The sequence below is a fragment of the Rhagoletis zephyria genome, unplaced genomic scaffold (genome assembly GCF_001687245.7).
Source record: "Rhagoletis zephyria isolate East Lansing unplaced genomic scaffold, Rhagoletis_zephyria_1.1 Rzeph_scaffold_01086, whole genome shotgun sequence".
Classification (NCBI taxonomy): domain Eukaryota; kingdom Metazoa; phylum Arthropoda; class Insecta; order Diptera; family Tephritidae; genus Rhagoletis; species Rhagoletis zephyria.
This window is the reverse complement of record NW_016158170.1, coordinates 89,668-113,271: the sequence shown is the minus strand read 5'-3', so window position 1 is coordinate 113,271 and position 23,604 is coordinate 89,668. Positions and strand designations below refer to the sequence as shown.

Genomic DNA, 23,604 nt, shown 5'->3' with positions numbered 1-23,604 from the left:
TCAAAACGATAATCAAATAAAAAATATTCATGTTTACTATGCGTTATTTGCCCCAGTAAATTCATAAAATTTTTCTTAATAATACAACGCGTTTTTTCTCTCAGTGTAGTCATTTTTATGCAAAATTTATGCAATCAAATCGAAAACCGGGACACTTAAACAAAACCCGGGACATTTTAAGGTTGGACCGGGACACCGGGACAAATAGTCTAAAACCGGGACATGTCCGGGAAAACCGGGACATCTGGCAGCCCTAGTTATATAAGGAGAGCCGACTTTTTCGATAACATAAAACTGCTTTAAAAAGTACAGGAGGTACAATATATTTGAGGCATATATTAAATACTACCACATACTTATGCTTTAAGATGCATGAAGAAAAACTATCCGAAAGTTGTATTACAGCGAGTTTCAGCGGTAGTTGAAAAGCACTGTGAGCCAAAACGCATTGTAACAGTACGCATTTTGGGCATATGATAATTTTCTTTTATTTATAGTCAGAAACAATCAGCGCGAATCAGAATATATTTATAATAAAAGTCAATAACGAAGGAGCAATTGCATTGTAAAAAATAATAACAATTTATGGCTCCGATATTTCGCGCCCCTTAAGAAGCCAGGGGCCGGGGGGATTCACCCCTTTCCCCCTCCCTCTCGACGGGCCTGCACATTTTAAATTCTTTTGGTTTGCACAATTACATGAGGAATTTGGAATTTTGTCGCCTTTCCGTTTGGAAACATGTCACTCCTTATATAGTGACTAACCCCAAGGAGTGATATATCTAATCCCAAATTTTAAAATTGGAGTTATGCCAATTGGGGCCCGAGTTGGGCGAAATTTATTCGAATGACGAATAACAAATGAATAAATTATTTTTTCTCTTTATTCGTAAATAATAAATAACTTTGTTTATTCAAAGAAAAAATATTCGAATGACGGATAAATTATTTTATTAAATACATATGTATAATAAATAATACCCATATGAGGCTAGTTGTGACTAATCAATACCCAATTGTACCCGATTAAGACTAATCCCGAAATCTCTCTTTAGAGATTAAACGCAAAATTTTTTGCAGGGGATAAATACCCTATAAACATTTTGGCGAACGTTCGAAAATTACCTTTGATATCCAATATGCATATCGGACTGAGAACGAACTCATAAGCAATCTTAGTTTTCCAACCTTCTTAGTTTATTGGAAATACCCACGAGATGGGATCGGAAAAAAAATAAAAACCATAGTAACAAGAGAGAAAGTGGAATCTAACTGCCATCCCTAAATTGGCGCGTCAAGCGCCAAGCAACTGTCAAAAATCCTCATGCCCATACAATTTGTATGAAACATCCCACAATAACGCGACGCTAACGCCGAGCAAATGGAATTTTCATTTTTGACAGGGCGTTACGTGTTGAAGTTGGATGCAGAAGACGGAAAGAAAGAGAAAGGACAAAAAAGTAAAAGAGGAAACGAGAATAAAAACGAGAGGGCCTGAGAAAACGTCAAAAATTACGACGCGTTGATTTGGGGATAGCGCGCGCTGACACTCGTTGACAGTGGACAACGCAACGCTTGGCGCTCCAATTTAGGGACGGCAGTAACTCATTTTCGAAGGGAAATATAAGACAATAGGTGTGTACTCGTATTGAGAGGGCAAAATTCTCCAGCAGCAAAAGTTCTGAGAATTTAGCAGTATTCGCTCTAAAAGAGACGAACTATCAACAGAAGTACGAGAACGCAAAATTTGCAAAAACTTTCAACCTTTGAAACAGCTGATCACTTGTACAGTTCCCACTGGTGATTAATTTGGCAATTTATTTTCTGCTTGGTACATTTTCCCCCGATTTGGCATTTTATACAATTGAATAGTTTTGGATAAGAAAAACCTTTTTAAAATACAAATTAATTATATCGGAATGAATAAGTTATTTTTCTCATAATTATTGTGATATCACATGGTGACGCATTCAAACACAAGAGTATCTCCTCCAAACACCCATCATTGATCCAAAAAAATGTAATAGATATAGCTACAGATGTAGCTTTAAAATCATAAAATTTGAATTTCAACAACCAAACTACCAAAACCGAAAACTTCAGCAAAAAAATAATTAGCATGCTGCGTTCAAATCTATTTTGGTATATTTAAAGGAAAATGATGGTACAAACGAAAAATGTCATACGGCAACCATAGTCAGCACACACTAAAGTAAGCAAACTGGAGATTAATAGCAAATTAACGAAAAATAAACCCAACAAACGTTGTGCTTATTAAATTTACTCACTTTTTCGTTGTATACGAGCATTAATAATAAAATTTGCAATAAATAACTCAAAAAGGCCATATTTTCTTTTGTTTATTTACAAACATGTATTTGTGATCAGCTGATTTTCTTACTTGCAAGTTTTAGCTGGGAAAATTTTTTCCAGTAGAAATTTGCAGCTCTCTTTCACATTTTGCTCTCTCAATTTCCCCTACTTTGCAAGTCTTTTGGGTACGAGAACGCAAAACCAGTAAAAGTTTTCTAAAACTTTAGATAGTTGGGCGTACGAGTACACTTCTAATCACTCTCTCTAATTAAATTTTCAATTCGATAATGGGCTGGATTTCGAATTCATAACGAAGAAAAAATACATTGGATAACGCTGCTGGAGAGTGGCCTAGTTCTCGAATCGAATACTAATCTATTCCGCATTAGTTATCGAATTGTTAACCAAACCCAATGTTTATTGGGTATGTACATGTATATATATAAAATACCTGTTCGGACGCAAATAATTGATGCTTTAAGGGAAAGATATGATAATTATACATCGAAGGAAGGATTGGGAAGGCAGGGGACTTATTGGTTAAAACTTGCGGCAGCGACCGGCAAGTGGCGTTGTTACTGTTGGTTAAACTTTTGCATTGTTGCAGCCGCCACAGCAGCTGTTGATATTGTCGTTGTTACTGCTATTGCTGCCGCTTATGATAATGAAGAGCAACTGGCGAGACAGTGTCTAGCCATGTCTGTTATTTGTTGTGACTGTTTGGCAACAACAAGAATGAATTGTACGCAAGCGCTTAGTGGGCCAGAAGCCGCAAACGAGCAGACGGCGCAGAAAGCACAGACTCAGACAGACACCCAGACGACCAGACAGGCAGGCGTGCAGCAACACTAATCGACAATACAAGCCCACAAACTGGCACGCTGGAAAGCGAAATGAATGGACATACATGTATACGCGCATAATATACTATGTATATACTTACGGTGACCATCCGTCCTGTATTATACGGGACAGTCCTCTTTTTTGACCCTGGTAATTTATTTATTTTATACGGGACGCCGAATGTTCTGTATTTCTTTCAATGTGCTGTATTTGTCCCGTATTCGGTATAAGATATTTTGACGCCTTTACAGCTCATTCAAATGGCATGCCTATTACCCAGTTTGAAGTGATGTTGGTGTATGATCGTAATTTGCTTCATAAACATACAGTAACCAAAATATAAATTAATAGTTTATTAAATGTTTATTATTATTATTTTATGAAAGTAAAGCCCTTTTCCTAACAAAACCCGTACAAATCCAAATTTACGACATTGTGCAAAAAACTGTAAAAATTAATTCTGCAATGTTTCACCAAAATTTCCAACTTTTTAATTAGAATCTTTAGAAAAAAAGATTTGGCTTGCAGTTTTGTAGCTCATTAAATTCGAGTTTAATAAAGTGCAAAAGGAAAGTAATGCTCATTTGCTTCTCCTTTAAAGAAATGGTTGAACATAGATACATACTTACTTTTTATGAAAAACTGCGTTACACCGTCAACCAAAAAAAATGCGAAAAAAGTCTTATGGTCTGATTATGCATACTTCGCATAACTTCGCACAACTTCGCATAAACTTCAAACTGTAATTTCGTATGTACTTTGTATGTATTTTGTATGTATTCCATTACCCAGAAATTAGCAGAACTTTTAAAAACTTAGTGATCTGTTGAGTTTAGATTTTGCTTCACATTTTCTTAAGTTACACTTTTAGTGCTCTGGTACAAATGGTTGTGCGAAGTGTGCATAATCAGACCTTAGAGATATACACTTTATAATACTAAAATTTAACAAATTTTTTTAACAAATTTCGCGTCCTGAAAATCTTGAGAAAAATATGCCACAAGTTTGAGATGTTACTATAAGGATGCTGTTTCAGGGGTACCCTGCAAAAATCGCGACTACTCCATGCATACGTGTAAAGTGTACTCCCTAAGGACCAAGAAGTACCTCTTAAATTAACCACAATTCATATAAAAAATATGGTCCAATTAACATTGCGATGTCCTAGGGCAGGACCATATACTCAATCCCTGCATTACAGCAGAGTAGCACAAAACTACTCCAACATATTAATAATGGCAATGTTGTTATATATTTTTCGTTTGTAGACGCTTTTTTCTTCAATTCTGAGATGCTTTTTCGAAATTAATAAAAACCAAAAACAAAAATTAAAAATTACATGTTGCCTCTGACGGCATTTAAACCCGAACATGCTGGGAGCTAACAAATAACAGCGAGCATCTCTACAAGTTCAGCTACAGCCAGACATGCAAATGTGCTTTCAAATGCTCAACTTCAATCACATTTCGTTAAAACACGAGTACTGATCGGGTAACAAACAATAAGCTGGCGCAGAGACACGAGTTGGTCCGCTACAGCATGACAGAGGAACACTTTTGTACGTACTCCACTATACCACAAATAGACTACATGGTCCAACGATTTTTGCAGGGGTATTCGGCTCCCATAAATATGGTCACCGTATACGTACTTCATATGTCAAACATGCATACATACATAAATACACGTGACAGATAGTTGAGCATGCAAAAAAAGCCGTAAAGCAATTGAGTTACACTCTTGAAAAATCAACAAGCGACTAGCCCCTAGTCAACAAGTTGACTTGCTCGGACAGACTTGAATGAATGAACGTGCAGCCAACGCATCAAATCACACAGTCATGGAGGCAATAAGAAAAGCTATAAATAAAGATAGAAAAGAGATGTTTGCCTTAATAAGATCGTCACTTTGATTATTTTCATTGCTCAACTGAATTGAAGCTAATTTCTAAATGCGCGTGCATGTACATACGTACATATAACATGAAAAAGGAATATGGTATGTAAGTCATATGCATGTATCTATGTACTTAAGTGCCTAAATATGTAAAAACACCTGTGAGTCCTTTCATCTATCTAAGCATTTATCAGGCAAATGAAGAACTTTGCACAGCATTACTTAAGGAAATCTGTACATACTTAAAAGCTTGTAGGCCGCAATGCTTGGTCAGTAGTAGCATTTCTATTAATTTTACATGCTATATACAAGATGTTTGCGCCGATTGATTTGCGGGGGCGGCGGCGTCGCGAACTTTAAACATAATTGGCGACGCCGCACGGTGCCACCTTAGGCTATCTGCACACTTGTCGTCAAATCATAGTTGCGTTATCGTCTCGCCCTGAAATTTTGAGCCGAGCACATGCATTTCAAAGGAGATCTGCACACTTGTCGTTATCCGCTAGCTATCGGCAAATCGTAGAACTGTCGTTTGCTCTTCCATGACGTAAGAGGTCGCTCACTCGCTCGACTTTCGCAACGGCTCGAGTTGCTCAACCTTCACACATTCACCATCATGCTCGTCTCGCCGTCTTATACGCCTCGCTTGCCACACTAGCACCCTCCGGGAGGCAGGGCGAGGTTGCGTGACTCGCTCAGCTTTTGCAACGGCTCAAGTATTCATCCATAATGCTCGTCTGACAAAATATTTTTTATTTTAACTTTCATTTTAACATAGATTTATTAAAAGAAAAATACTGATAAAAATAAAATATTTCACACAAACAGGGTTGAAATTTTTAAATTCCTGCCCTTATTTTGTTTGTAAGTCAAATATTAGTGGCATTGTGCTACTATGATTGCACGGCCGAGTAATCATAGTCAACTTATGTACAGTAGTCGAAAAAATTAAAGCCGCACCAAATTTTGCCAAGTTTTAAAATATTATTTTTGTTGTTATTTAATTTTGGTTAGTTTTTTATAGTTCATTCTTTAACAACATCCGTATAAATACAAGTTTAAAGACAGTGTCACACGATTGGGTATTTGCCGAGATTTGGTGCAAATCATATCCCAGTTGTGTGAATATCCAAATATTTTTCTTTATCCCAATCATGAAAAATAATTTGCTGAAATTTTTCAATAGAAGATTGCTGTATTGTGCTACAAAAAAAGGCAATTTTTTTTGTATTTTGTCCCAGTAGCCTAATATAAAAATGCACAAATTTGTACAAATGTACCAATCGAGTGACACTGCCTTAAAAATGTATGCAATTAAAAAAAAAATCAACAAATCTTCGTAAAAATTTCGAGTTTTTAATTAGATTATGAGTATGAAGTTTTGTAGCCCATCGAATTCTAGTAGAATAAAGTACAAGGTCCAAATGGCTAAAAATTAAGGTTGATTTTTTAGATTTTTTAAAAAAGCTCTTGGGGTTAGTNTAAAAAAAAGTAAGTGCGCCTGGGCCACACTGGAGAAGTGAAGCTTACGTTACTTATCTATTTTGTCTCATAACCTGTGCGCGACCTCACAGGATTTGGATGAAAATTAAAGAGATTGAAGGTCTAGGTGACACGAATATACGTGCAGCATAATTTGCTTAAATTTTAAGAAAGCGTCATACATACCTTTCTTTAAAGTACTGTATCTTGGAAACTTTTTAACGAAACTTAATGAAAAAAATGTATTTAATCAATCTTATTATGGGCTCTATTATACTTATTTTACATTGATGTGCAACGTATAAAAAACAAAAAAAAAATTAAACATTTTTTTTTTTGATTATAGCATTTTTAATTTACATAAAAACATTGTCTATATTTTTTTTACATAAAAACATTGTCTCTAATACCAACTTTAAGTACCTAAATGGGCAAAATGGGATACTTACTAGACGTATACGCCGCCGTGCCACGCCGCCGCCGATTTTTGTCATTCCTCACGCGCCGCCGCCGAGTTACGAAAATATCGGCGCGGCGGCGGCGGCGGCGCGGCGTTCGGCGCCTAGGAATTTTGTACAAAATTTTCATGATGTATGCACATTGAAATACATCGTTTGAAGGAACTAAATACTACTCGTTTAAAAACACAATTTTACGTAATGAAAATTACATTTTTAAAGGAGTTTTTTTGCATAATTTGGGCCGCTGAATACGAATATGATCTCCTTTATTTTTCCAAAAAGAGCGTAACTCAGAGTAAACATAGGTAACATATTTTTCGATCGAAAGCGTTTATTACAGTTAAATTAGGGTCGAATACTGGTAATCTAACGCTTTTTTTCCGCAGCAGACAACTCTTTCCAATACTACAATAATACTACTTTTTTACTACAACAACAAGAAAGTTATAACACATCAAAAACTTTAACGCCAATATCTCAGAAAGCAGTTTTAACAGAAGCAGCTTCTGTTCCTCTAACTCATTCCATCTAACTCCTCAATAATTAGAGATAAAACAAAGACAAGTTGATTTTCCTGGGTATGTTTTTTTTTAATATTTTAAACAGACATTTAATAATAAGCAAACAGTTGTTTTGCTAATTTTTACATTCGTAAATTATTTTATTCTGGGGTCCCACATACGTATACAAGTACTAGGTGGCTGTGTGAAAATTACGTTAGCATTCCTTATTGGTGGTCAAACCCCAGGAAAGTTTTGCTCCCTCGCATCGCAACATTTTCTGCAAAGGGTTATAGTTCCGCCTTTTTGGTAAAAAATAGTATTTTTTATCATTACATTCGGGTTTTCTTAGAAAAATTTGGCGCTTAATATTTTAGTGGAAGTTTTAACCATCTATAAGCCATTTTTTTAAACAGTGGGTCAAAAAGACCCGTTCTTTTTCGAGTTGATGGGTTAAACTTTTGCAAAAAAGTAGACAACCTTGTTTCAATATGTAATCCGCAAAAAATCGTAAGAACTCCATAATTTAACATAACGGTTGAGAAGCTTATTGCAAAAATTTATTGATAGCGACATAAATTACTCCAATAACACAGAGGTGGCCGCGGTGACGTGAAATGCCTCAAATTACCTTTTCGCGAATAACTCGAAAACCGGTTTTTGAAAAAAATCATGTAATGGAGGATGGTTCCGTGCGCAGAAGTGGAAAACTTTTGACTGCCATTCACCTGGGAGTGGCCAGAAGCGATTCTTGTGCGTACGGTTCAAATCGCAGCTCACAACGTCCGGATATTTATATCCACGTATCCTCTGGGTAGCAACCAAACACCCGTTTGGGAGCGAGCTAAAGTGAGAAGGCGTAAAACTTCGCGTGCGCTGGGTTTGGGTCCCGCCACGTTAAAACCCCGCCCAATGAAAAGAAACAAACAGCCTCGGATGAGACCCCCTTTTTCTGATGACGACCACGGCAAACGTATAAAGGACTATGATTTAAGGGTATGCACCTGGAATATCCGGACCCTTAATGGGGAAGGTGCCTCTGCCCGGCTGGTTGATGTCCTCGGGAAGACAAAGGCTGACATCACCGCCATCCAAGAAATGCGATGGACGGGGCAAGGTAAAGTAAGCGTGAAGCCTTGCGACGTTTACTACAGTTGCCACGTAAAGGAGCGCAAATTCGGTGTTGGATTCGTGGTAGGAGAGAGACTCCGTCGCCGAGTACTGGCGTTCACCCCGGTGGACGAACGTCTAGCCACAATCCGCATCAAAGCTAGATTCTTCAACATCTCGCTCATCTGCGCCCATGCCCCGACGGAAGAGAAGGATGAGGCGTCCAAGGATCTCTTCTATGAGCGCTTGGAACGTACATATGAGCGCTGCCCCCGACACGATGTCAAAATCGTGCTTGGCGATTTTAATGCCAAGGTGGGCAAGGAAGGGATCTTTGGCGCCACTGTCGGAAAATTCAGCCTCCACGACGAAACGTCCGATAACGGACTGAGGCTGATCGACTTCGCCGGGGCCCGAAATATGGTAATATGTAGTACTAGGTTCCAGCATAAGAACATCCACCAAGCTACATGGCTGTCTCCAGATCGAAAAACGAGAAACCAAATCGATCATGTTGTGATAGACGGAAGGCATGCTTCAAGCGTTTTGGACGTACGTACACTCCGAGGGCCAAACATCGACTCGGACCACTATCTTGTTGTAGCCAAGATACGCACCCGCCTCTGTGCAGCAAAAAATGTGCGCCCAACAATGCAAGGAAAGCTTAACGTCGAAAAGCTGCAATCACAACAGACGGCCAATTTATTCGCCACTCGACTCACACACCTGCTCTCTGAGAGCACTCTTCAACAATCCGACGTACGCGAGCAGTGGAACCACATTTCCCGATCATTAAGTACCGCCGCCGAAGAAGTAGTTGGATTTCAGCGAGCCCGAAAGAACAACTGGTACGATGAGGAATGTCAAGAAGCCGCAGAGAAAAAAGATGCCGCCTACAGGGCCACGCTGCGATCGGGCGCAACGCGAGCCATGTGGGACCGTTATAGGGAACTGAAGAAGGAAGCGAGACGTATTTGCCGCAATAAGAAGAGAGAGGCCGAAATACGTGAGTGCGAAGAGCTTGAGATGCTGGCCGACAGGAAGAACGCCCGAAAATTCTACCAGAGGGTTAGGCGACTTACGGAAGGTTTCAAGACCGGGGCGAACTCCTGTAAGAACAACAATGGCGACCTAGTGACCGATGTCCAGAATATACTTAAATTGTGGAGGGAACACTTTTATAACCTACTGAATGGTAGCAGCGCTGAAAGTAGTGAGGAAGACGAACCCGAGTCCCCAGTCGATGATGATGGAGTAGCTGTCCCACCGCCTGACTATGACGAGGTACGAATAGCGATTACGCGGCTGAAAAACAACAAAGCTGCTGGAGCTGACGGCCTGCCAGCCGAGCTATTCAAGTACGGCGGCGAGGAGCTGATGAGGTGCATGCATCAGCTCGTATGCAGAATATGGTCAGATGAACGCATGCCCGACGACTGGAATTTAAGTGTGCTCTGCCCAATCCACAAGAAAGGCGACCCCGCCATACGCGCCAACTACCGCGGAATTAGCCTTCTAAGCATAGGTTACAAGGTCTTATCGAGCGTATTGTGCGAAAGACTGAAGCCCACCGTCAACGAGCTGATTGGACCTTATCAGTGTGGCTTTAGGCCTGGAAAATCCACCATAGATCAGGTATTCACAATACGCCAAATCTTGGAAAAGACCCGCGAGAATAGGATCGACACACACCATCTATTTGTCGATTTCAAAGCCGCTTTCGACAGCACGAAGAGAAGTTGCCTTTATGCCGCGATGTCTGAATTTGGTATCCCCGCGAAACTAATACGGCTGTGTAAAATGACGTTGAGCAATACCACCAGCTCCGTCAGAATAGGGAAGGACCTCTCCGAGCCGTTTGATACCAAACGAGGTTTCAGACAAGGGGACCCCCTTTCGTGTGATTTCTTTAATCTTATGTTGGAGAAGATAATAAGAGCCGCAGAACTGAACCGCTCAGGCACAATACTTTATAAGAGCGTACAATTGCTGGCGTATGCCGACGACATCGATATTATCGGTAAAAACAAGGGCTACGTCTGTTCTGCCTTCTCGGGATTGGATAGAGAAGCAAAGCGAATGGGTCTGGTGGTGAACGAGGACAAAACGAAGTATCTCCTGTCAGCACACAAACAGTCAGAGCATACGCGTCTTGGCACCCACGTCACTGTTGACAGTTACAAGTTTGAAAAAGTAGACGACTTCGTTTATTTGGGAACCAGCATTAACACCAATAATAATGTCAGCCTTGAAATCCAACGGAGAATCACTCTTGCCAACAAGTGCTACTTTGGGCTGAGTAGGCAATTGAGAAGTAAAGTCCTCTCTCGTCGTACAAAGATCACACTCTATAAGTCACTCATCATGCCTGTGCTGGTGTATGGCGCGGAAGCATGGACAATGAAAGCATCTGATGAGGCGGCTCTTGGAGTTTTCGAGAGAAAGATTCTGCGAAAGATTTACGGACCTTTACGCGTTGGTGATGGCGAATATCGCAGACGATTTAACGATGAGCTGTATGAGCTTTACAACGATATAGACATAGTGCAGCGAATTAAAATTCAGCGGCTCCGCTGGCTTGGCCATGTCGTTCGGATGGACAGAAACGCTCCTGCTCTGAAAATATTCAACGCGGGCCGCGATGCTGGTAACAGAGGAAGAGGAAGGCCTCCTCTGCGTTGGAAAGACCAGGTGGAGAAGGACTTGGCTTCACTTGGCATTTTCAATTGGCGTCAGTTAGCACAGAAGAGAAATGACTGGCGTGCTGTTTTGGACTCGGCCAAAATCGCTTAGGCGGTTACAGCGCCAATTAAGAAGAAGAAGAATAGAACACCCCAGTAGCTAAAAATACATATATGAATACATATATATCGTCGTTTAAAGTGCAAAACCGCGTATCAACAAAATGCAAAACCGCGTATCAGCAAAATGCAAAACCACGTATGTGAATTGTAGAAATTATTTTCTAGAGCGTAAAAACACTGATATTTCAAAATAGTTCTCTTTTTTATAAAGCAATCGCATTTCTGGCCAGTATATTTCAGGACGAATGGATAAGGATTGAGCCAAGGGCTTGTGTGAGCAAATCCAATTTTTGGCAGCCAATGTCAGTTACGCGGTTTTGCAGAATGACGATACGCGGTTTTGTACTTTAAACGACGATATGATATAGCATACCTTTGTTACAATAAAGTCATGAACAAAAATTAAAAATATTTGAGGTACGTATGCAGAGATGACCGCCACCTTTTTCCATGTTGCACAAAAATTTCATATTTAGCAGTATCGATTAACAATAACTCATTAGAAGAAAAATGCCGTCATTTTTACTAATCATTGGAGAGTTACATTAAAGACGTGTTTCTCGACTTTTTATTTTTTCGCATTATGACCCTCTTGCAGCAAACGTACGGAATGTACTATATTGAACTTAGTTGTAACTAGGGTTGCCAACCGTACTATAATATATAGTATTGTACTATTTTTCCGGTCGGTGTGTTGTATACTGTTGGACGCAAAAATAATATATTTCAGTAATTTGCACGAAAAAATGTGTGCTAATATGAATGACCTTTATACTGAAATAACACTATTAAATGAAACATTATTTAAAGTAAAAGGTCATAGTGAGTTTATAATCAAAAAAGGTACAATAATTTTAAAAACACTGAGAAATAATTAACAAATTTACTCAAAATTATTTCATTTCTACTCTCTATTCCAACAACTTCGGCATTCACAGGAAGAACTATTTCCATCACTTAAAAATCGTTTTTACTTTTTCTTTTAAATAAAATACTATTGAAGGATTCACAACGGTGTCGTATTGTTGTATGCCGTAAACTTTAAAAGCTTAAATAAATGTTTAGAGAACTTAAAACGACAACGAACTATTTTTTAACACTGCAACAATTCATAATATGACTTTGATGATACTTTGCGAACCCCCTTAATACATATTTTAGGCGTTTAAAGTTTACGACATACAACAATACGACACCGTTGGGAATACCCCATATATGTATTTGAAGTATACTATATTTTTCCAATTTTCTTTTTAAAGTACTATAAATATTTAAGAAAATGTTGGCAACCCTAGTTGCAACAACTGCATAGTTGTTTTCGTCATCGGTTAGAATACGTAACAAAACATTTACCAGAAACCCGGTTTATTTAAAGGGTTTATGCGGTTACGAGAGTTACGAGTTTAGATGAATTAGACAATTGTTTTGGCGACGACAGAGCTATACCACGACTGTGGTTCTGACCAGCTTAGATCTATTTACAGATAAAGTTCTTCCTCTTCTTTTATGACAAACTCATCAGTTTTGCCGCGAATCTTTTTAGTGGTAGCCAAATTTCTTTAAAAAAATTACTAAATGACTATAGGCTAAAAATGGTAGCTCAAATTTTTTACATACATATACATGTATAAGTATATACGCAAACATTTTCAATAAGTAATGGTATAGAAAAACAATGAACTCTGAAAAAAGCTAATATTTTATCCAACCAAAAACCTTTTTGTATAAAAGGGGAAATATACGACACCAGCTTGCTGGCTCCATCAAGTGATTGTTAAATCAGGCTCGAAGCATTTAACTTACCAGCAAGCTGGTACAATATTTATTTCTTTACAACTGAGGTCCAGGAAAGATCGAAATGATTAGAGCCGAAAGTTCATAATTTTTCTACCATTTTATTAAACAGTGTTTTTTTTTTTTAATTCACAACTGCAATAACGTGAACTTAATCTTCCACAAACATCGGCTTTGACTTATATAGTGCAAGAAATTTCGCCAAAATACTTTTTACTTTACTTCACCACTACGGCAACAGCATCCTGGTACAATCATCAAATTTTCAAATAGTTTTTGAACAGTGTTGCCAACTTTTGATTTTCAGAAGCACCAAAAACTTGGAAAAAAAGCGTTTAACCAAATCTTTTTTTAATCAAAGGATGCCTTTTTCGTAACAGTTTGTATTTAAGAAAAGCAAAAAATTAACAATATTTACAAGAATACATACATAAATCAATACACAAAAAGTTTTCGCTCATAACAATTGAATAGCCTCTCCACATGCTATGATGACTAATGATTACGACGTAATACCGAAGTACTATTAAAACTAGTATATCTCGAGAAAGTAAAATCGAATCGCAAGAAACGAAAATAATTAAACCTAGATCTCTCTAATAATATTCCCTGAAAAGAGATCTTAAATATTTGAGATCATTAGATATTTTTTACCATTATTATATTAAACTAAATGGTGGAAAATTTGTATTCATATTTCCCTCCACAGGGGGGGTTTTTGTGGCTCTTTGTGGCATTTAGATTTTACATGTGGCTCTTTTCGGTCTCGGCCTTGCCCACCCCTGCTCTATGTCATATAGTACTATTCTTACCCTTCAAAATGCGCTTTGTTTTGCGATGTTATATTCGAGGACACGGCAGTTCAAGAGGCCCTGACTCTTGCAGGAAAACTCTTATAGCACCATTCGAGAGTGCATTTTGGAAGATAATAATAGTACTAGCAAAATAGGTGAAATAAATCCAACAGATTTTTGTTATTTAAGCGGAAAATCTTCTTCTTGTTTTAGCTTCTTTTTTCGTTTGTCGTTCTTCTTCTTATTTCAGGCTCATTCCTTTTTAAAATAATATAATTATCCTGTTTGTTATTCTTATTTCCTGAGCCTATATAAGTTTGAAAGAACATACATTTTAACTATGGGACAATAACATGATGAATAGCTTACATTGTTGCTTGAAAAATGAGCCCTCTCTTTCTCTCTCTCTCTCTCTCTCAATAAAAAAAGTCCTACCTGAAAATTCAATTAGTAAAAAAGACTGTTGCGTTACAAATAGTTTTCCACCGAAAACACATGGATATTGAAAAGTATAGGGAACTATTTTATTAACCGACTTCCAAAAAAGGAGGAGGTTATCAGTTCGTCGGAATATTTTTATTTTTTATTTTTTATTTATTTATTTTTATGTATGTTACCGCATAACTTTGCACCACGTCAACCGATTTCGATAATTTTTGCAACGGAAAGGTAGTGTCTCAGAGGTGGTCCTATACTAATTTGGTTTAGATCCGATTATTGAATCATGAAATATATAGATATATATATTGTTTTTAAGTCGGTTTTTTTTTTGCTAAAAATTACTTGTTTTATTGTGAAAGAACATCAAAAATGCTCGAAGAAAACTAGATTTTCTAATTTTTTAGCCCGGTGGATTCCGCGCCAAAAAACTCTTTGATATTTTGGACTGTTAATAAAAATAATAATAGATTGATGCTATGTTAGTGTTTGGCCGAGCTTCTCCTCCGATTTGTCGCGTACGCCTTGTTGTTGTCACACAAAGTAGAGGGACCTACAGTTTTACGCCGACTCCGAACGGCGATTGTATTTTTATGAGAAGAAAAATGTTTTTCATGGCAAAAATACACTCGGAAGTGAAAAAACCTTTTTTCTATTTTTTTTTCGACGTTGCTTTGAACAGGGCTTGAACCCAGGCGCTGCGGAGTGCAAGCGCGCACTGCATACCACCACACCACAGCGGCCGCCTACTTTTGGGCTGTTACATTACATTAAAACATACTGCCGACTTTGTTTACATATTGAAAGCTAATCACTGATTTGTCTCGAATACTTTTTTTAGTAACTTTAAAGTAATACAGAGAAGGAGATTCGTGTTAATATTTATGTTGTCCGATACCTTAGAATATGTATGATCCAGATATAATCAAAAATCTGCGAAACCTGAGAAAAAAATTTTTTACACTTGGTTTTGTTTGCTGCGATTTGGGCCAACTGGAAATGGTTACCTTTATTGAAAAATTTTGGCCCAATTAATCAAGTCTAACCCGTGCCTCAAACGTGTCCAAGTTGAGAAAACGACAGTATCGCTTTACGTCAGTGCTGCCTTTGGCTTGCCCCCTTATTTCTGTTCACACCATCATTCATAAATAAATGGAAAATAAGTTTGATTTTTTCCCTTTAAAATATGTATATTTAGGACTTTTTACATGTACGAGTAAGTATATAATAACGCACAGAACCACGATACATGGTTCATTATACCAACACGTTTGTGACACGTGTTAATCTGGGTCAATTGAGTCAATATTAAATGATAAATATTTTTTCCTTATATGTAACCATTTCAGGGGGTAGTACCTCAAAAAATTAAAAAGAAGAATTAGTATTTTTTTTTATCAAGACCCTACCTCCTTATTTCCTTCCTTTTTATGAGAAATATTATTGCCTATTTTTATAGAATTTTTAAAAATCAGTTAGAGGTCGCGACTTGTCATTTTAGGCTAGAAAACACGATTTTGTACATTTATCAGTTTTTGAATGACTATTTTTCATTGAATTTTAAAGATCGAACATGTTGTGGGAAAAGGATTTATAGACCTTTAAAATGATATATTATTATTATTATTTTTTATTGATTATAATTCAAATTACAATTAGTACTTAGCACTAGCTACAAGGCTATCGGCATTAAAATGATATATAATAACACGGTGCTACAAAAAAGGTCATGAAATACACCCGAAACAAAACCTAGTGTAGGCTGTAGGTATGGTCGAGTACAACATGAAAATGAACCCTCCATTTTTTATATAAAAAATCGTTTTTTAAAGTTTTTAAATAGGATTTATAAACCTTTAAAACGATGTATAACAGTATATTGTTGGACTTAGCTTGTTGGAAGTTTTCATCGGTTAAATTTTAATGACCCCCTATTTTTCTTCATTTTTTCAACTTTGATCATCGCTAATTTAAAAAATGTCTATGAAAGTTGCCAAATATGTGGTATTTATCTAAAATAATATTTATTTTCGAATAAATTGATACCTCATCTAATGGAATTGCATAAAAATTGTCGAAGTTAAGCAAATTAAGGAAAAATGCGGCCTTGAATTTATTTGTGTGTATGTACCGGTTGTGCAGATTTTTTTAATAGTGTGGCTAAGGAGTTAATCAATATTTACTCAAAATTTATTTATACAATGGCCCTTAAGCCAAAAATCGATTTTTCATGAAACTTTAGGAAAATTGGTATACACATTTTGCTTGGTCTCCTTAAGCACCATGTTGAATCCTTTTGGAATCGGGCATTTTAAATCGGATTGAAAATAGTCAAGCTATTAAGAGATAAGTGCATCAAGTAAGAAAATAACGTTTTTTTTATAAAATATGTTGTACAATCTAAACTGGTAAATCTACGAAACCATATTTTCTGGCCTAAAATGATAAGTCGCGACCTCTAAATGATTTTTAAAAAACCTATAAAAAGAGGCAATAATATTTCTCATAGAAATTAAAAGTATGCGTATACTCTGTACGTTCTCCGAGTAAGTACGCAATTTCTTAAGACAAATTAAAAATTTATACATTGTTGTACTTAAGCAGCGGAATGTCTTATCTTAAATCACATACATATATACGTATTTTTCCTCGGGTAAACAGGAATAAAGTCACGAGCAAGTATACCTATGCTTCAACCTATGAATAACCGCGGTTTTTGGCCTTGAGCCCAGAATTTTGAGGGTTATTTAAAATTCTGAGTATGCAGATTTTTCTGCTCGATTAGATCTACAACACATGTGAACGTCGAAAAAGTATAGAAATTTTTTTTGTCACACAGTGTAATTTAGATCGTCTTTAATAATCTGTATATGCATGTACGTATATGCGTATAGCCAGCAAAAAATCCGGAAATGGATCCGAAAACTGAATAAAAGGTGAAAAGAAAAGTGGCACGATTGTTTGGGAAACTTTTCTGGTTGTTTTTCTGAAATTTTTTATTCTTAACTTCACATATGAGGCATTCTCTGCAAAAAAAGCCACTCGGAAAAAAAGTTCTTTATTTTTTTTGGCAATGATATATCTTATAGTATATGTAAAAACTAAAATAAAAAATATGGTGTTAGGTCTATGTAACGCGGGGTTGCCATACTGTCAAGGGTCAAAGTTTTTTGCAAAAAAATTTTCGAACCGCCATAACTTTTAAACGAATGAACGGATTTTAAAACGAAATTAGACTTTTTTGAACAAACTTTCCTAAACTTTAAAACTGTGTATCATAAAAAAAATTTAAAATTAATATTTCATAGAAAAAAATTAATTTTTTTTTTTTAAATTTTTAACCTTTTATGCCCCCTTAGATTTTTTTCAAAAATACACCAAAATGTTCCTTATTTCATCACCTTTTCACCCCCTAAAGGGAATTTTGGGACAGCAATATTTGTATGAGTTACAAATAAAAAAACCTACTCAGCGCAACGCTCTCAATCCGAGCAAATGCTCTGCTGTCATCCCTACTACATTATATTATTATCTATTTCCTTCGTGCTTTACTAAATGTGAGAAAAATTATTATTTAGGAATTTTGCAAAAGAAATATAAGAGATTCCATGTCCATAAATGAAAAATAAAGTCCTTAAAATTGTCCAATACTGATAATTCTAGTTTAAGTCGGAGAATTCAAGTACTCTAAAATTCCACTAGGTGGCAATGTTGTATGCCTTCTTACAGCCGAGTTTATTCACTCATATTATAAGTATCGTGCCTAATAAAGTGTAACATTTTCTACGATTATCGCATTGGAAGATTTTTCTACAGTAAATATTTTTTTGTCGCTACTCATTACTTGCTTCTTTTTTAATTATGCCTTTTGTTAAGTGCTATAATCCTTTTAAATTTAAATGTCATAAAAATAAGAATGTGCGTAAAGTAAATAGGAAGAAACGTACCTCACAGTTTGTATTTGTGCGACAAATGTCGTAAACAGCTTTTGAAAGAAGGTTGGCCTAAAGTTACTGGTAAACGTAAATCTAAACCTGAATCTTCTGCATCTTCTGAGTATGAGAATAAATCTGAGTCTGAGAACGAATCTGATTCAGATTTCTCTTTTGCTAAGGATGATAAATCTACTAATAACGGTAATGCTTCCGCTGATTTGCTACAAATTATTGAAAAGCTAAGAAATAAATTCAATGATCCACAGATTGGTAGATTTGAAAAGTATGAATTATTAAAGCTGGTACCAGATTTATGGGGAGAAAGAAAAGTAGCAAAGATATTTGGATGTTCACGCCAACTTGTCAAACAAGCAAGAGAAGGAAAAAGCGATAAAATTAGTGGAAATTCATTATCTGAGAAATCAAAACGTTGGTTATTAGTTTGTATGAAACGGACACAAATAATCGTCTTTTGCCAGGTAAAAAAGATTTCGTTTCTGTAAAGTAATCCGATGGAAAACGTGTTCATGTACAGAAGCGTTTAATTTTATGCAATCTTTCGGAGCTTTATTACCTTTTTAAATTAGAACATCCGAATTGTAAGATCGGATTTTCCACCTTCACCCGATTGCGAACGAAGCATTGTGTTCTTGCGGGACCATGTGGAACACATTCGGTTTGTGTATGTACCTACCACGAAAATGTGCGCTTAATGATTGACGGAGCATCTATACCCTCTTTGTCTAAATCCAGTGTTTTAAAACTTACTTCTTATAAAGATTGCTTAAAAATCATAATCTGTGAAAATGCTACACCTCAATGTCATTGCGAAAATAATATTGATATTATAAAAGACCACTTAAATGAGATTTTCGAGTCTAACGAAATTGATAAAATTAAGTTTCAAATTTGGGAAAGCACAGACCGTTCAATGTTGATATCTCAAGTTCAGGATAGTAATGAATTTGTTGAAACTTTTTATGAGAAAATGACAGTTTTAAGGAATCACGATTTTGTTGCTAGACAGCAAGCAAGCTATTTAGAGCATCTGCTATTACTAAGTGATTTTGCAGAGAACTATGCATTCGTTGCTCAAAATGCTGCTCAGTCATTCCACTGGAACAACAATCAAGTTTCCATTCATACAGCTGTGTACTATTATGTTAAAAATCAGAAAATTGAACATAATAGTATAGTTGTCCTTTCTGATGATCTCACGCATAATACTGTAGCTGTGCATGCCTTCCAGAAAATTCTTATAACACATTTAAAGGAGCAAAGTTTATCGATTAATAAAATAATATATTTTACTGATGGAGCAGCACAACATTATAAGAATCGATTTAACTTTCTTAATTTGTTGAATCATAAGAAGGACTTTGGAGTGGATGCTTAATGGCACTTCCATGAAACTGCACATGGGAAAGGTCCTTGTGACGGTATTGGTGGAAATTTCAAAAGATTGGCAGCTCGAGCGAGCTTACACCTTCCACCTTCCCAACAAATTTTGACAGCAGAAGCTCTTTTCAATTGGGCGAAGAAAAATCTTGAACGGACCTCCGTGTATTTTTCTTCAAAAGAAGAACACAATGTGATCGAAAATTCCTTGAAAGTCAGATTTTCTTCATCAAAAAGAATCAGTGGCACCCAAAAGTATCACGCTTTTATACCTATCGGTAGCGAAGAATTGTTATTAAAAACATTTAGTTTTTCAGAAGAATCTGTAGTTTTTCCACCAAAGCGTGATTCAAGTACGTAATAATTTTAATTAAAAAACCAAAAACAAATAAAAAGAATACAAAAAAAGTATAATATAATAGAAATAAAAAAAGGGATTAAATGTTTGCTACGTCCACGTCGTTAATCCTGGGTTACGCTAAATGCAGATAATAAAAGTCCATACATCAATGATTTTTCATCCTAGCGACAGTTTGAAATCTAAGGAATCCTGTTTGCTTGTCTTATTAACCGACTTCCAAAAAAGGAGGAGGTTATCAGTTCGTCGGAATATTTTTTTTTTTTTTTTATGTATGTTACCGCATAACTTTGGACCACGTCAACCGATTTCGATAATTGCATCGGAAAGGTAGTATCTCAGAGGTAGTCCCATACTAATCTGGTTGAGATCCGATCAGTAGATCATGAGATATATATATATATATATATTTTATATGGGAGTTGAAGTCGGTTTTTTTTTGCTAAAAATTACTTGTTTTTTACTTACCTTTCTCTTCTGCTGATAAGTTATTGCAATTTGTAGGCAAACAAAGAAATTGCTCGGATTGAGAGCGTTGCGCTGAGTGGGTTTTTTATTTGTAACTCATACAAATATTGCTGTCCCAAAATTTCCTTTAGGGGGTGAAAAGGTGATGAAATAAGGAACATTTTTGGGTATTTTTGAAAAAAATCTAAGGGGGCATAAAAGGTTAAAAATTAAATTTTTTTCTATGAAATATTAATTTAAAAAATTTTTTATGATACACAGTTTTAAAGTTTAGGAAAGTTTGTTCAAAAAAGTCTAATGTCGTTTTAAAATCCGTTCATTCGTTTAAAAGTTACGGCGGTTCGAAAATTTTTTTGCAAAAAACTTTGACCCCTGCCAGTATGGCAACTCCGCGTTACGTAGACCTAACACCATATTTTTTATTTTAGTTTTTACATATACTATAAGATATATCATTGCCAAAAAAATAAAGAACTTTTTTTTTCGAGTGGCTTTTTTTGCAGAGAATGCCTCATATGCTTTTTCATAGTTAATTATAATCAATTAATTATATTTTTAATATGTTCGTCTGCCGGCATACGAACCTGGGACCTCATGAAAGCTTACAAATAGTCGCACACTTCTCTGCACACTCAGCTACTGCCGAATATGTACATATCAGGGTTGTTGCGAATATTATTCCAAAATAAAAGTCCTTTCCGGATAATAAACAAACGGCTTGTCCAAATTAAACAAATTTGGTATCATATGAAAGAGGACTGAAATACATAGCGTTTAAACAGAAATAACGAATGACCTCTATTTATATTATTTAAAATATATTTAATACTAAAGAAATGCATATACCTGACCAAAGGTTTGTTCTATGGTAATTAATTAACATTTTTTGTTGAAATATTTTTCAATATGTGGAATATTACTCGCAACAACATAAAGTACATGTTTTCAAATGTTCAGTTTAAAAAAATATTTTGAAATTATTTTCAAATAACATGATATTTTTCGGAAGTTTTTCGGTTACGAATATTAAATTAAAACCTAAAATTTTACCAAAAATGGAAAACACAAAGCTTCGCAAGCACGAACAATTTAACAAACTGGCAATAACGCTCAACAATATTTGTATATTTGTCACTGGCATTTGTCATCAAGTGGCAAATCAGATATTTGGTCATTTGCGTAACTTTTATTTGGCTTATGTAGCAGCATTGCGTTCATACGATTTGGCTACCAGGATTGTTTTTTATTTGCCACAAGAAGGCAAATACATACATATTTGGATGTTCTGATAAATGACAAATGAAATTTAGCGTTCACATGATTTGTCTATGAATTTGACAAATTTTTAGCCAAATGTACAAATCGTGTGATCCCAGGTAGAGATGTGTGTCTCTAACAAAAGGGCTACATTTTCGTAATATATTAAAAACAATGGTTTTTCTTATATTTTCAGCATCAATGATATAAAGAATCGCCTACAGTCAGCTTTTCAAACGAGTAATTCTGATGAGAATCAAGGTCACCCCCTTCACGAAATGGCAGCATATCCCATATGTAACTCAGACTCCACCGAGAGCTCTTGGATGCATGACAACAACGTAACGATTCGTTTCTCGGATAGTCTCTTCGAACCGAAGCGTGAAAATTTAAATCTGGACAGCGCTATTCTTCGTTTATATAAGGTTAACCCAAACAATACTGATGAAGATAACGCTAGCAGTGACGACGATGCTAAAACCGCAAAAACCTGTGGGGACCCATTGACGGTAAACACTTTAACTTTGAAACCTACTTGAACAAATTATATATTTATAGTTATTTTTTTTCCAACAGTTAACTCCACAAATACGTGTGACCGTCTCTATTGTACAACAACTGCGCCGAAACAAACGAGGTTTGTAGATACGTACATACATACATATACACATATGTACATATACTCACTTGTTCGTATGTAAGTTGGCACAACTTCGATCAAACCATTAGCAGCATCCCAATATGCACAAAGCAAACTTTTTTTCAAATTTTTTGCAATCGTTAAGAAATACTACTTGATTCTCAAGTGGATGTAAAACATTTTTCTCCAATTTTTTCCAAACTTTGTATAAAAGTTGAATAATGTTCGAATTCAAATTGATATCCAAGCTACGTGTTATCAAGTGGAGAACTCAGATTATTTTGCATACAAAAAATGTGCCCATTTGTTTGAGAATATCCAATTGTCCACTGGAAACTGGAACGTAGAGTTGTAAAACTATCGATAGTGCCACCATCGATAGTTTCCATGTTTCAGAAAAAAACGATCACTACTCGTTGATAGTTTCCAGCAATACTATCGATAGGGTCAAACGCTACCATCGATAGTACTATCGATAGTCAATGTAATGTTAAAAACTCTTCCAAATTAACAGGGACGGCTTCGAAAAACAAAAAAACAAAATATTGAAAATATAAACACACGTAGGGCCGTTTTCTTAAGTAACTTTTAACTTTAAAATTCACTTTATGTTTAAATATTGCTTTAACATGTATATTTCTGTCTAAGTAAAGCATTTTATTATCGAATTTTACTTTTTTATTTACATATCTATTACTGAAGCTTACAATTAAAAATAAAATTATGAGCCTAGTAAAGAAAACTTCTTCTTATGATCTATAACACATGGCAACAAAAATGTGAAAAAATTTGTTGCGGCAAATGTTACAGCTGTTTTCGATTGACTTGTCAGTGCTGATTACGAATTCATGAGCATAAGGTTTCCATCAGCTCCAGATTTTGTGAAAAACGAGGTCAAAATGTCAAAAAATCGAGGTTTTTTGGCAATATTTTAGAAGCTCTAACAAAGAATCAAAAGGGTACTAGGCTTAAATTAAAGCTAGAAGTCCCGACTACTATCTCTGAAAATACCATCCCTACACCTTGACCTGATGGTCACTTATAGTCATTTATTGAACAGCAAAACCTGATTTTGTGCGAAGTTTGAGTACCCACCGCAATTAAAGAAAAGGG

General features: G+C 36.0%; 1 protein-coding gene across 1 annotated transcript in view; it reads left to right on the top strand.

Moving 5' to 3' along the window:
- The window catches only part of ana (anachronism), a gene marked incomplete at its 5' end in the record, with an annotated part of 112,169 nt that overhangs the window by 5,537 nt on the left and 83,028 nt on the right, over positions 1-23,604 (top strand). Inside the window, 2 exons of the mRNA XM_017615866.1 lie at positions 22,048-22,360; positions 22,428-22,488. Of these exons, the coding sequence (XP_017471355.1) occupies positions 22,048-22,360; positions 22,428-22,488 (374 nt within the window). The remainder of the gene's footprint in view (positions 1-22,047; positions 22,361-22,427; positions 22,489-23,604) is intronic.